The sequence below is a fragment of the Athene noctua genome, chromosome 4 (assembly GCF_965140245.1).
Source record: "Athene noctua chromosome 4, bAthNoc1.hap1.1, whole genome shotgun sequence".
In the NCBI taxonomy this organism is placed as follows: Eukaryota; Metazoa; Chordata; class Aves; order Strigiformes; family Strigidae; genus Athene; species Athene noctua.
This window is the reverse complement of record NC_134040.1, coordinates 4469012-4482173: the sequence shown is the minus strand read 5'-3', so window position 1 is coordinate 4482173 and position 13162 is coordinate 4469012. Positions and strand designations below refer to the sequence as shown.

The window sequence follows — 13162 nt, the reverse complement described above, 5'->3', positions numbered from 1 at the left end:
CCTGTTGCAAATCTCATTTCTCCAAAATCCTTCTCTGAAAACTTACAGTTTAACCGTTTGTACAAGCAGGTGAGGTTTTAGAACAAGAAAGTTCATGTTTCATAATATGATGCTCACAAGCACAGGGCTAGCTTGGGACTTCACAGCTTGAAAGGTCAGTATATTGTTGTGTATGCTAACGATCGTGAACTAATGTTGGAAGGTTGACTGACTCCCAGTCTGATCGTTGCTTTGAGAAGAGAATTACACTAGACCTAGACTTGGTGCAACAAGTGCCCACTAGTAAGTCAGAGAAACTACATGACCAGGTCTGTCAAGATGACAAAGTCAAGAATTCTGTTCCCCACCTCTCCATCCCAAATGCATGCTGACAGGCAAGATAATGTTTTTTTGGGGGGGAAAGCAAACAAATAGAAAAACGAAACATGGGCTGAGTATGCTACAAGTTGTCAAGAGCTTTCAATGTGGGGCAACATGTGGAAAAAAAAAAATCTTCAAATGTTGGATCATGTGATGCATATATGCATGCAGGATAAGAGAGGCAGCCAAAGGAGGCAGGTTACATGATAGCTGTGTAAGACCCCAAGTCAACACCCAAGTGTCCTCGGGCGTACGAAGGAACAAGGGGCTACACCAGGCTGCTGGCGAGCAATGGGCAAGGAGGCGGCACCGCCCTGGCTTGGGTGCAGCACAGAGCTCTGCCACAGCTCTTCTGCTCCAGGATCCCCCATGTCAGGCCAAGCCTGGAGCAAGGGACACGTCACATGACACTGCCAAGCCTTACATACCAAATATCACTGTTGTGGCAGGTGGTTTGGAAAAGGAGAGCAGACTGAGTGCAGTCTGAAGAGTCATGTCTGCAGTAACTTTTATCGGGTGAATAATTATTTTTGGGTTATCTTCTTCCACACTGTTTCTTAAGTTAAAATTAAGCTGTACTTCTTGGTTTAAAATAGTATTTAGAATTAATTCCATCTACTTTCACCTTTAAAACTAATTTCTGAAGAAAAACACTCACGTAAAATAAGGTGCCAGGGTTACTTTGTGATGATTGTGCTTTACTGCTGTGTACCCTTTTATTTATGTACTATCAGCCAAGAGTGAAAATTTGACCAACTAGCCCATTGCTCCACTGTGACCCAACAAACTGAGAATGAAAATTCTAGTACTGACTTCATTTAGGGTTTTAAAAAGACTTATTCTTAAAAAACAGATAACTACAAAAAGGAAAAATTTCTACTCAGCAGAGCAATATTGCTTGAGTATTCTTCAAAGGTTATCGGCACAATATTGAACACAACTGTGCTGAATATGCTAAGCATGAGCTACATATGCTTAATACCTCCATTATACAGTAGCAAAAGGTGTGAGAAGTCTCACTGATGAGTACTGAATGACTCTAGTAGTACACAGAAATATATTGAATAAGACAAACTTCAGTGCATAAAGAGGAAAATATTAACCATCCCACTGGAAGAGACAAGTAGAAGATGACATTTCTTCACAATCTGAGCATTTGTGGCTCAGATGCATATTATTCAAGAACACCAACCACTTATGAGGTTGTGGGAAGAGATACTAAAAATTAATTTCCCAAACAGGAAACTAAATATGGTAATTTAGACCGTGTGCTTAAGGCAAAACTGCAATACATTTCTAAATTTCTCTGGCTGAAAATGAATGTCTTGTTTAAAATATACCAAAACCTCAAATCTCTCTAGTTCCATACTACGGCATTTAATAAAACATTCAAAGATCGCTAAAATATTTAATTGGATCCATTCAAAGGTGCACATCCAACAGAATCAGTATTCCAAAGAAATTAACATGGGGGGGTGGGAAAAAAAAAATTTAAAAAAAATCCACATATCCGTGCCATGAATTCTTTGAACTGCAAATAAATCAGTCAATCTTCAGAAATACATATTGAAGGGAAATGGAGGGAAAATTGTCATTGCTTTTCACAACGTGGATCTATTATAATTAGGTTCATTAACACCTCAAAGCAAAATCTTGTAATTAGCGTATTCTTTTTTGTAATCAAGATTATTTTGTAGCGTCTCTAACTTTTGCAGATTGATGACATACAGCAGATTAAGTTAATGAAAAATAAGAAAGCGAATAAGATTTTTAGACTGCTCTCAAGAACGAGGCTAAGACGGATTACAAACTTTAATATCCAAATTGCTTCCAAAGTCATTAAAGCATACATATTTAATCACACAGGTTGTGTATCTATTTTCCCTTTCTCCTGGCAAATCTGATCTAGGGCAGAAAACAAGCAATCCTGCTCCCGCTTCTACCCTGATTCATAAAGCAAGAAGTCTTCCAGTAAGTCTTTTTCTGGTTTTATAATTCCTGGTAGACCTAAAGCATGTCTTTCAAAAACATATCCAGTTCTTAATCAAAGATTCTGGCAGCACTGACTTACCCACCATTCTAGGAGAATTATTCCAGCTTATATTGTTATTTAGAGTTTATTTATATTTACTTATCGCTTCTGTTTCCAGACAGAGGATTTTGTCAGATTAAGAAAACCCTTAACTACAAAACCAAACAAACTAATAAACAACAAAAAAACAACCCCAAAGTTTTTACTGATATATAAATGTCTACTGGTTAAGATCATAATAACTCTTAACTTACTACAGCCTACTCCCACGTAAGCACTTACTCCAAAATTCCTACCAAACACCAGTTTAATGTTGGGATGCCTTAGTTTTGTGAATCCCATATTTGGGTTTAGTTTAAATTAATTCTAGTACATTATTTACACTGTGCCACCAAAAATAGTCTTAAAATCTATACTGCCAGTTAATTTAAGACAATTTCTTTTTACTGATAAGCTGTATATAAATGGAAGTCTTCAGTCTGCCATTAAAAGACAAAACTCATACCATTCACATAATTCTTCTCTGATCTCCTTCCAACTTGTCAACATCTATTTTTTGAGAATGTGGAATCCTTCCAATGGTAATCTTACTAATGCTATGTTATAAGAATAATACTGCCTCACTAAATTTACTTTATACTCACCAGCTGATCCACTTAAGGATGATATTATGTTTCGCTACTATGAGCTGACATTCAGTTGGACATCATAACAGCTCTTTTGATGTTGCTGCTTAACAAACCATACCAACGCCTTGCTCACACACAAGATGTGACTGACATTATTTGTCGTTAATCCATTTGATTCTCATTTGGTGATATTAAAAACTTTTTTTTTTTCAAGTTAACCCCCTGTTAAAGCACTCAATTACATTACAAAGATGTCCTAGACTTAGTACCATTCTAGTTATATGAATTATTATATTAGCAGTTACATATGCTGCGATAATTTTGAAGTCTTTTATTTTAACAACGGGGAAAAGAATGTCAAACACTTTTAGTAAGTGTTTATGATACAAACAAGAATTTGCTTATCAACCAAAACGAAAATCTATTATTTCTTTTGTAAGAAGGCCACCAGCTATTAACTATGCAATCATCTTTTAAAACACAAGCTGATATAACTATCTTGCTTTAATTAGCATTTGTGACATAAAAAGACTATAATTTGCCAATACATTTCTTGACCGTGAGAATTTTTTGAAGTGACATGTAGCTCACAAGATATGCTGAAAAAAACCCAAACCATATAACTGCTTTTCAAGCAAACCAAAAAAATCAACTAAAAATGCAACCGAAGCCAATTTTCCCTCAAACCTTTGGATGTTTCCCTTCTACAGCGATGACCCTGATTAAATGAACAGGATTGTTAAGAACCTGCTGAGTTGTACATTTGAAAACAGAAAAAGGCTCAGCTCTGCTTCACTGCATCTTGCTGTACATCTTCAAGGACACAAGTAGAAGAAAGATATTACAATAATTATTCATATTAGTTTGATCTTCTCGCTCAGAGTTTGGAAGTCCCAGGCAAGAACACTGTTTTCATAAAACCGTTGTAAGAAAACTGGATGCAAGAAAATAATACAGTTGGGAAAATGGATGGCCAAGTTTTAAAACTCCAGGCTGTACTATTTCAGGAGACGGGATGAAGACGATATCAGGGACTCACCCAGGCTTCAGCTGTGCAATTTCTTGCACTAATTCTTCCCTGCTGAATGCCCTATGCTTATAGGAACAATTCATCCAACTCCCTCCTTCCCGGATCTCTCCACTGCAATTCATTCATTCTTGCAATGGAGATACAACTGGAAAACTTGTGAAATTTCTCAATGTTTACTCTACCTTGATACTCAGCTATCTGCCTTTTCTTGTCATTGTTTGTATTGTATTTCTTTCCATTCAAGACACTAGTCCCATTCTGATTCCACTCTAATTAGCCATGATGGAGGAAACATTTCAGCAGTTCTCTCTCTCCTCAAGTTAAAACTCAGGTTCATTGTAAGGACAACTGGTATCCCTGATAGCCAAGCAATGAGGTTTGAGGTTGAGTGGTTAACTTAGTGTGCACACATAAAGCTCTGTTTCTACATGGTGTACGTCTTATTGTCATTACGTACATGTTTATTCCCTGTGCCTCTTCTCTTGGTTTGGCTTTGATGGCAAGATGTCAGAAGCCTAAACCCAAACGGAGAGTCCAACTTCAAGAATACAGATGGCTCCCAATTTGTGAGATCAGCTCTGTAGGTGGGAAAGAGCACCTGTCTTCTGCTCATCTAGTAGTCAAGAACATGACACAAAGTACCCAACTGCATCAGACAGTTTATTTTTTCACTGTATTAGCAAAGACACGCAGCAAATTCCTTCTCAGAACATACTCATTGCACTTCACTGCTTCATGAGGTCAGGCTACATGTCAGACCGCAGAGTCAAAGCGGTAAATGCCCAAGTTAAACTCTGATCAAAATGGTTTTGTCGATACCACATAAAGTCAAAAACACTGTCTGGTAACCCTGAATCACTAAAAATGTGCTAGTGATGAACAAGACTGAAGAGTCTCTAAACGGATGAAAAATCTAGCATTGAATACAAAGAATTAAACATTAGAGTAGGTTCATTCTAGCCATAAGCTCTTCCAGTCACCATTTACTGCACACCTATGATGCATAACTTGCATTTCCACCTATGATACACCAGTAAGAAATTTTCTCACTGTCCTTCCACATTGGCTTGTGTGGCAGAATAGAAGAGAAAGTAGACATCGCATTGCATTGCTCTGAGATTAATCACAATTATTCCATAAAAACAGAACACAGGAGTAGCAGATGAGACCTAAAGCCCTCCGAGTCTTCATTCTCCCCCAGAAAATGTTAACCTGCATATGCATAAACTCAGAAGTACAACTACATACATAAACACCTTTAAACAGCAAATAAAAACACAGGGAGGCATAGACTGACAAGGTCCAGACCTTACAGGACACTACACACTATAAATAGTCTATAATTTTCAAACATGGGAGAATAAAAATAGAAAACATGAAATTTAGCTAAAAGTTCTCTTAGCCAGCACAAAAAGCCTCCATACTGAGAAGATCCCAACTAGAGCTGGCAGAGAGGCAAAGATGTTAGTGAATCTGATGACAAAGAAACAGTGATGGCCAGAATGAAGCAAATGTTTCTTGAAGAATCTAATGGATAAAAAAAAAAAAAAAAAAACCACACTGAAGTAAATAGGTATCTACTAGTTTTTAGTTCAGAAATTATTTTAAGCAATACATAGCATAATGTTGGAGAAAGCAAAGTGGATTCTGTTCCTATTCAATGGAGTAACTTCTTAAATAAAGTTTAAACTTCAATTTCAGTTAGAAAAGAACAATTCCATATTGGTTTTCTGTTTGGATTCAGCTTTGACTCCCCGAAACGAATTGCCATCACCTAATTAGCCCATGCTAGAGAAGACTGATGTGCCATCCAACCTCCTGCACTCCCAGAAACGCCACAGACCTGGGAGTGCTGTGATAGAGAGCTTAAACAGGAATTAACTTCACAATTGGGAGAATAGTCTTGTACAAGTAAAACCAATTTAAAACAATATTGACCTTGTTGTATGGCTGAATTGAGCTCGAATGATCAAAAAATAAGCCTTTATCATTCAATTTTGCGTCAGATCCGACTTGAAGATGACTTCAGCTGCATCCAGCTATCAAATAGATAAATTGCTCAAAAATTCTGAGCAATTACTAAAACAAGTGGAACGTGTATCACGCGTACAGTGCTCCGTTACCAGTTGCTCAAACTTTTCTCAGAATTGTTAGAAAACTGCATACACATTCACAAACCCTCCTCCGAAAGGAAAGCCATCTGTGTACGTGCATGGGTGTGGTTCAGATGCAGCTCCCCGACAATAGTAAGCAATAATATATTTCCTGTGGAGATTAGTTAGTGCATGAGATTTAGGGTTCAAATGCAATAACAGGGTTCACTGAATATAAATAATATCCAGTTAGCTGGAACTGTTGGGCGTATATTTCTCATGGCAATATAGAAATTGGACCATTTTCCAAATACACTTCACAAGAGATTAGATTAGGCAAAAGCTCATGAAGTATAACATCAGCCATAATTATTATGATTTTCTAAATAAATTGCACTAACTACAACTATTTGAAATTTTATCTAATGACTTATTTTATAGATATAGGTACTTAATTTTACTAAGTGATACTAAATCTAAAAAAATGCAAAATTACTTATCAATTATTTTTGCCTGCTTTATGACATATTATTATTTCATTCTAAGCTACTGTAATGGGCATCTTAAATTTACTGGGGGGAAAAAGATTGCAGTGCATGTTTTGGGTTTGAGAATCATCTCTCCACAGCCAATCTAGAAGGACAAAAATATTTCATACTGAAGGAAAACACAGTCATGAAAAATCTGCAACAGGAACACTCACCAGTATTTGTGTTATTGTTAAAATTGTGTAATAATACATAATAGTCCAAAAATTTTAAGATGCTAAAAAACACGACTGCTCCATTAGTCTGATAAAAAGACACATTTATAAAACAGCCACGATTCCATTTAAAATATCTGGGAAAAAAGTAACAAGAACAACCGCAGACTGACATTAGAAAATTGAAATCTCATCATAAGAGCAAATCTTATCGTCAAAAATTATATGAAAAGATGAACGAGTTGTGTATATGTGTTCACACATGAGTACTTTTGTTGTCTTTCAAAAAACATCGGCTGGTTTATGATTGAGTTTTGGGTTGTTTGGCTTTTTTCTCTCTCCTTAACATATATACTATTCATATTTCTATGTAATTATTACACAAATCCACCACAAAAAAACCCCAAACAAACAAACAAAAAACAACCCGCAAAACAGTATTCCCTGAGTCGTTATGGCCAACCTCCACAAGTGCTATTTTTCAGCTACACGTAAAGTATCATAAAGTGGCAGTTAAGCCTTTCCTAAATATTTAATTTTCTTATGAAAATTATCTACAGTCTAACAAATAAAGTTGTAATCCTTTTTGGTTACTACGCATGAAGGTGAGAATAAGAGGCAGTAACCCTGGAGGATATATTTTAGTTATACATTTCCTTGTAAAGATTTCATAGAATTAAAAAATTTAAGATTTAGAGTAAAAGGTTAGCTGTTTTGTCAGAAGACAAAACTAACAATAAATACAATTACCTTATACTTTTAGCTAATTTATGACACTGAAGCAGAAAAAAAGAAAAAAAAAATTTCAATTACTAATTCAATATTGTTGAAAACAGAAATTCTAATAAATTTTTCCATCGTGTGTTTCTTAAAATCTCTGTAACGGTAATATGATAGAAGACATGTGGCAGGGCATATCTGTTACTCTTTAAGCATGACAACAAGCACTGGGAAAATGGGTTCCTCAGCAAGCTCCAACATTCTTACATCTCTGACAGCCAGAGAAAGTTTTAATTAGTTTGCTAGTTCAGGGCTTCCTAGACTAAATGCAGTTCTGTCATTTCTAATGCATTCTCATGATCAGCTAGCTAATGGATTCTTTTTTTTGTTTGTTTTTGCCTCCAGCTCAGACAACTTTCCTGTCTTATAATTTCTCCTAAATCAATTCATAGGTTATCCATATTTTCTCATCTGGAACACTAATGAGCTTGTCTAAAATTCAGTTTTAATGCACCATTCTCCTGACTCACTGAGGTGTTCTTTTTCAAATCCGCATCACATCTCTGTATTACTTCCCAAAATTTCAGTAGAAATCAGTGGATGCACCACTATTTGAAGGTCTGTCACTCATGTGCCTATATATACACTGAGTTCAGAACCTTATTACACACCCACACACACAGAGATACAAAGGGCTTGATTATCATTTTTTGAGCCCAAAGACTTATGTACAAACATTTCTGGTTATTCAAGTATTCTCCAAAATCATACACAGCTTGGAGAACAAGAGGATACTCTAAATATTCAAGTGCAAATGCCAAAATAAAACACAAATTTGTCTTGGTGGTGTTAGAAATGGCAGAACCAGAATAGTTTTGGCTGTGTGGGATCTCAGGGTGTCATCTACTCCAAACTCCTGGTCAAAATAGGGCTGCCTTCAAAGTCAGATCAGGTTGCTCACAACTTGTGCAGCACAGTTCTGTTGCATTTCGTGGCCATTAAATCTCTCTCTTCTATCCAGTGACCTAGTTTTTAATGTCTTATGGAAGAAATTCACATCTCTATGATTTCCATGTTAAGCAGCTCTTATGAATCTACGGTGGACTTCAGAGTTCAAACTGAACAGGGATTAAATATTTATGTATTTATTTATTTGTCAAGATAAACTTTCAAATGAGATGTTCACCGTAGGAAGGAAAGCGCTTTGAAACTTTTTAAGGAGATTCAAATGTTTGTATGTGGAACATGCACATGGTACCTTGTGGAGGTTGTCACTGCACAGGCAGATTGCAATCTAAGCCCACACAGAGGTAAACGAGATACTATTCTTGACTTGACCAGACCAAATATGCAATTTTAATCAGAAAAAGCAAAAAGCCTTTAAACCGGGATGGTCGTTAACTTATCTGAGAAAAACAGAAAGAGCAGCTGAATAACTTAAGCTAAAAATGCACCAGATAAACACAATCTGAAGGTAGCACATTTCCCATCACTTGAAACTTTCGTGATTACGTTTGTGTGGCTCACAACAACATGCTGTAGTCAAACATAAGTTACTGGATTCAAAGTAGAGCACAGCATGTAAAACTACTTATTTCTCTAATACAAAAAATTAAATTATGTGTTCAAAAAGGTTTTTTATATGTCTGTACTATCTAGAAACCTATGAAATGAAGAAATCAGAATAGAAATATTCATAAATGTTGAATGAAATAATAGCCCAATATTTCTCTAGCCCCTCTTGACCGTATTTTATTTTCTCTAGTCTTGACAAACTGCTAAAATAGAAATAGACTGTTCTTCATCAAAATACAAAGGTAAGGAACTTTGGCACCCTACTTTCCACCATTGAAAAAAATCTCTGTCCTGTAGTTCAATTTGTAATTTCTTTTTTATAGTTTTTGAGGTGTGCTATCAAACATAAATCTAGCTAAAACAAAAGTTAACACAAGCAACTTGAGAAACTATGAAACTACAACGGTACTTCCACTTCTTGGATAAAGTATTCTCTTTTCTGGGCAAGGTGTTGGAAAATAAAACAAAAAAGGAAAAGAAAACAGGAAATTCACTCACGGAAGACTCAGTAATTTGCTCTTTTCACAGCAGATCATGGTTCACAGAAGTTTCACTTCCTACACCAACACCAGGATCAGAATAACAGAGCTCATAACCTCATGTTCGGTTGGCATCAAAATGAATTTGGGAATTTAGTCCATCTTCCATAACAACAAAATCATCAAGGTTCATAATGTAAGTTAATTGCCATGTTAGCAACAGCTATTAGAAATGAAACATGAGCCTATAAATTTGAGTATATTGTTAGAGTTTCATGTTCAAAAAGAATTTGTAGGAAGAGAAAATCATTCTCTTCAAAAAGAAAGAAGAATAGGTGTAATTTCTTTGGAAGGTGACTCCCGTAAGGAGCATAGGAACCACACAGAGACATCATTTTTGAGGAATTAAAGAACTAGTGTTTTATAGTTTATCTCTGTTTTATTCTGAGAACAAAAACATCAAGTCTGGTCTCACACTCAAATGAAGGCCTACATTTCTGTCCAGCAGACCAATCTCAAGATCCACAATGTCTACAAGGAAATTGTTAGTTACAGGTGGATGGGACAGATAAGGTTAGCTGGTTATGATTTTTAATGCAATAACCATTCCTACAAGAAAAACTACTTGTGTATTTTAAATAATGGGGCTACCCATCTTGAAGCTTACTAGGATAAAATTACGTAACCTGTTTCCCATTATTAATGGCAACTCAGGGACAGAATGGCACCAGGCCACGGACTCAACAAATCACACTGACAGAACGTTGAAGTCTACCACCATATTTCTCTGGACCACACAGCTCCTGCCCCTGTGTATGCACCCACAGCACAGGGACATTTGTACCGACACAGGAAACATGATGTGCATGAATATATAAAGATTTTTCTCTGACAATAAAGAAACTGGTCTACCTGGTTAAAAGCTGGATAACACTAATATATACATTATACACATTACCTAACATAATTTATAATATTGGACAAATGTTTTCACTTCTATTAGCAAATTTTACTCAGTTGAAAGGTAATTGGTTGAGCATACACTCCTAACTGATCGCAGCATCAAATGAAGCAGGTTTGAAGTTTCTTTAATTTGCTTGGTTGGTTTTGCTTGTTTTTTAACATGAACCTTTCTTCCATGGTGTAATAACAAACCAAGAGAATGTACTCAGATCCCTGCCTTAAGTTGAATGTTTCATGAATTTCTAAACTGCTTTTACAAGACAAACATAAGTAAATAGTTGTTTCTACTGTATTCCCGCTCACACTTTGAGATTATAAATTATTTAGAACAAGAACTTCTAAATATGTTTGAACAGAGATTTCCACTAGAGATCACGAACAAAAACTATTCAAGTTTTTATTATCAAAGTTTATTAAGGTAATTATGTAAAATGAGTAAATATAGCATCAGGCTAAAGGAATAAGCAAAGAAAATTGAAGATACTTGCCTGGGTAACAAGTGGCTCCAATAGCCTCTCGACTGTGAGAGTCCTGATTTCCAAACTTTTGGGGTCCCATTTCAAAATGATAGGTGACGTTGCAGAAGTCATACTCCCTAGAACAGACAAAATTACAACGTCCATGAAAATTATTAGTGTAATATCCAAATACTACGTATAATTTATTTAGAGAATAGCATATGTGCTGCTCCCATTCACATATAAAATACTTCTCCATAACCTTACTAGTGTTCCTCAACTCCCCAGAACTCCCAGGTGCACCACTGCCACATCCACTGATTGCTTAAACATTTACATGCACAATTTTTTTCTCTCCTATAGCCGTTAAGAATAGATACCCTATCATGCAGCATACGTCTTATGTTGGGTGTACGTGGCAAGGTTTTGGTTGCGGGGGGCTGGAAGGTGGGCTCTGTGAGAAGAGGCCAGGAGCTGCCCCATGCTGGATGCAGACCGGACCCACCACAGGACATAGCTGAGCCCATCTGAGATGGTGTCACACCTCTGGGAAAACACATTTAAGAAAGGACAAAACGCTGCCTGGCAGTGTGAGAAATGAGGTAAAGAAAGCGTGAGAAACGATCCCACAGACGCCAAGGTCAGAGGAGGAGGGGGAGAAGGTGCTCCAGGCACCAGAGCAGAGAAGACCATGGTGAGGCAGCCCATGGAGGACCACACTGGAGCAGATATTACTGCGTGGGCCATGTAGTAACCAACACTACAGCAGATAGGTATGTCCTGAAGGAAGCGCATCCCACGGAGAGAGCACACAGCAGCAGGTTTATCCCGAAGGACTGCAGCCCACAGAGTGCCCACGCTGGAGTAGGGGAAAAGCGTTGAGGAAGGAGCATCAGAGACGAAACTTTACGAACTGACTGCAACCTCCGTTCCCCATTCCCCCTGCACTGCTCGCAGCAGGAGAGGCAATGAAGCAGAAGAGCCAGGAGTGAAGGGGTGAGGTGAAGTCTGTTTTGCCCATGATGGTAACTGGTAAATGTTCACCCTCTCTTTATGTCCACTTACAAGGTTTTCATCCTATTTTCTGCCCCTGTCCAGCTGAAGATGTGCAGTGATAGAGTGGCTTGGTGGGCACTTGGTAGCCAGTAAAGGTCCGCCCACCAACACATGGAATACGACCAATTCAAGAAGCCGGTTCAGCTTTTCAAGTAAAACTTCTCCACAGTATTCAGGATTTTGAAATTTTGCACCAAAACCAGTACTACTCATTTGAAAAAGGACTTTCCAGACCATCTTAGTCTTAAAAGCTTAAACATGGTGTAAAACAAAGGCAACAGCAAGTTTTATTTGCCATTTCAGATTTTCATGAAAATTTCAAGGCAGTTGCCTTCATTTTTGAAATTTCTGATACAGAAAAATCCAGCTGTCAGGTTGTGAGAGACATACAATGTTCCCCACTGAGCTGGAAAGTGATATAAGTATTTGCTGACAAGCAATGTCACACTTATACTAACTTGGCCATAAAAAAAAAAAAAAAAAAGACAGAAATTTCATTAAAAAGATGTTCATTTAAAATAACTCTGGTTTAAATATTTCCCTTTATTTTAAAAATCAAACAAAAAATTAGAAGTTCCATATACCTCAAACTCCATGAGAGCTCTAGCAGGGAAAGGCAAACCAATAATATCATATTGTACATTGCGTGAGATCCAAATCAAGCCCTCTGTATATAATAGCCCAAATGTTTAAAATTGTTTTCTCAAAAAAAACCTGTGTTTGACTGACTGGCTAATTTCAGTAATTAAAACAAACAAACAAACAAAATGAAATCACAATTCAGTGAACAAAAATCAAAGTTCAGCTATTGGTCCTTTAACAATCCACTTTAAAAAGCTTAATTCAATCAGGTATGTATTCAGTACTTAGCAACATTATCCAGTATATACAAAATTAGTTCTACTGCTTTATTCAGGAGAATGTCTTGACTAATTACTATCACTCAAAATTAACAGGCTAATAAGTCTATGCAAAATTTATTCACAATCTGCAAAAGCTTTTCCCTGTGTTACTAGCAGACAACTTAAAACACTTGCTCGAAAAGAGAGGCGTATCAGAACTCC

At 36.8% G+C, this 13162-nt stretch overlaps 1 protein-coding gene across 2 annotated transcripts in view; it reads right to left on the bottom strand.

The window, feature by feature from the left end:
* The window catches only part of CTNNA2 (catenin alpha 2), a 526704-nt gene that overhangs the window by 455758 nt on the left and 57784 nt on the right, over positions 1-13162 (bottom strand). The window contains exon 2 of one of the 2 annotated variants that reach the window (XM_074904290.1): positions 11073-11179. In XM_074904290.1, the coding sequence (XP_074760391.1) occupies positions 11073-11174 (102 nt within the window). In that variant the 5' untranslated portion in view covers positions 11175-11179. Of the gene's footprint in view, positions 1-11072; positions 11208-13162 lie in introns of those variants that run through there. The other variant, XM_074904291.1, reaches the window with a different exon arrangement.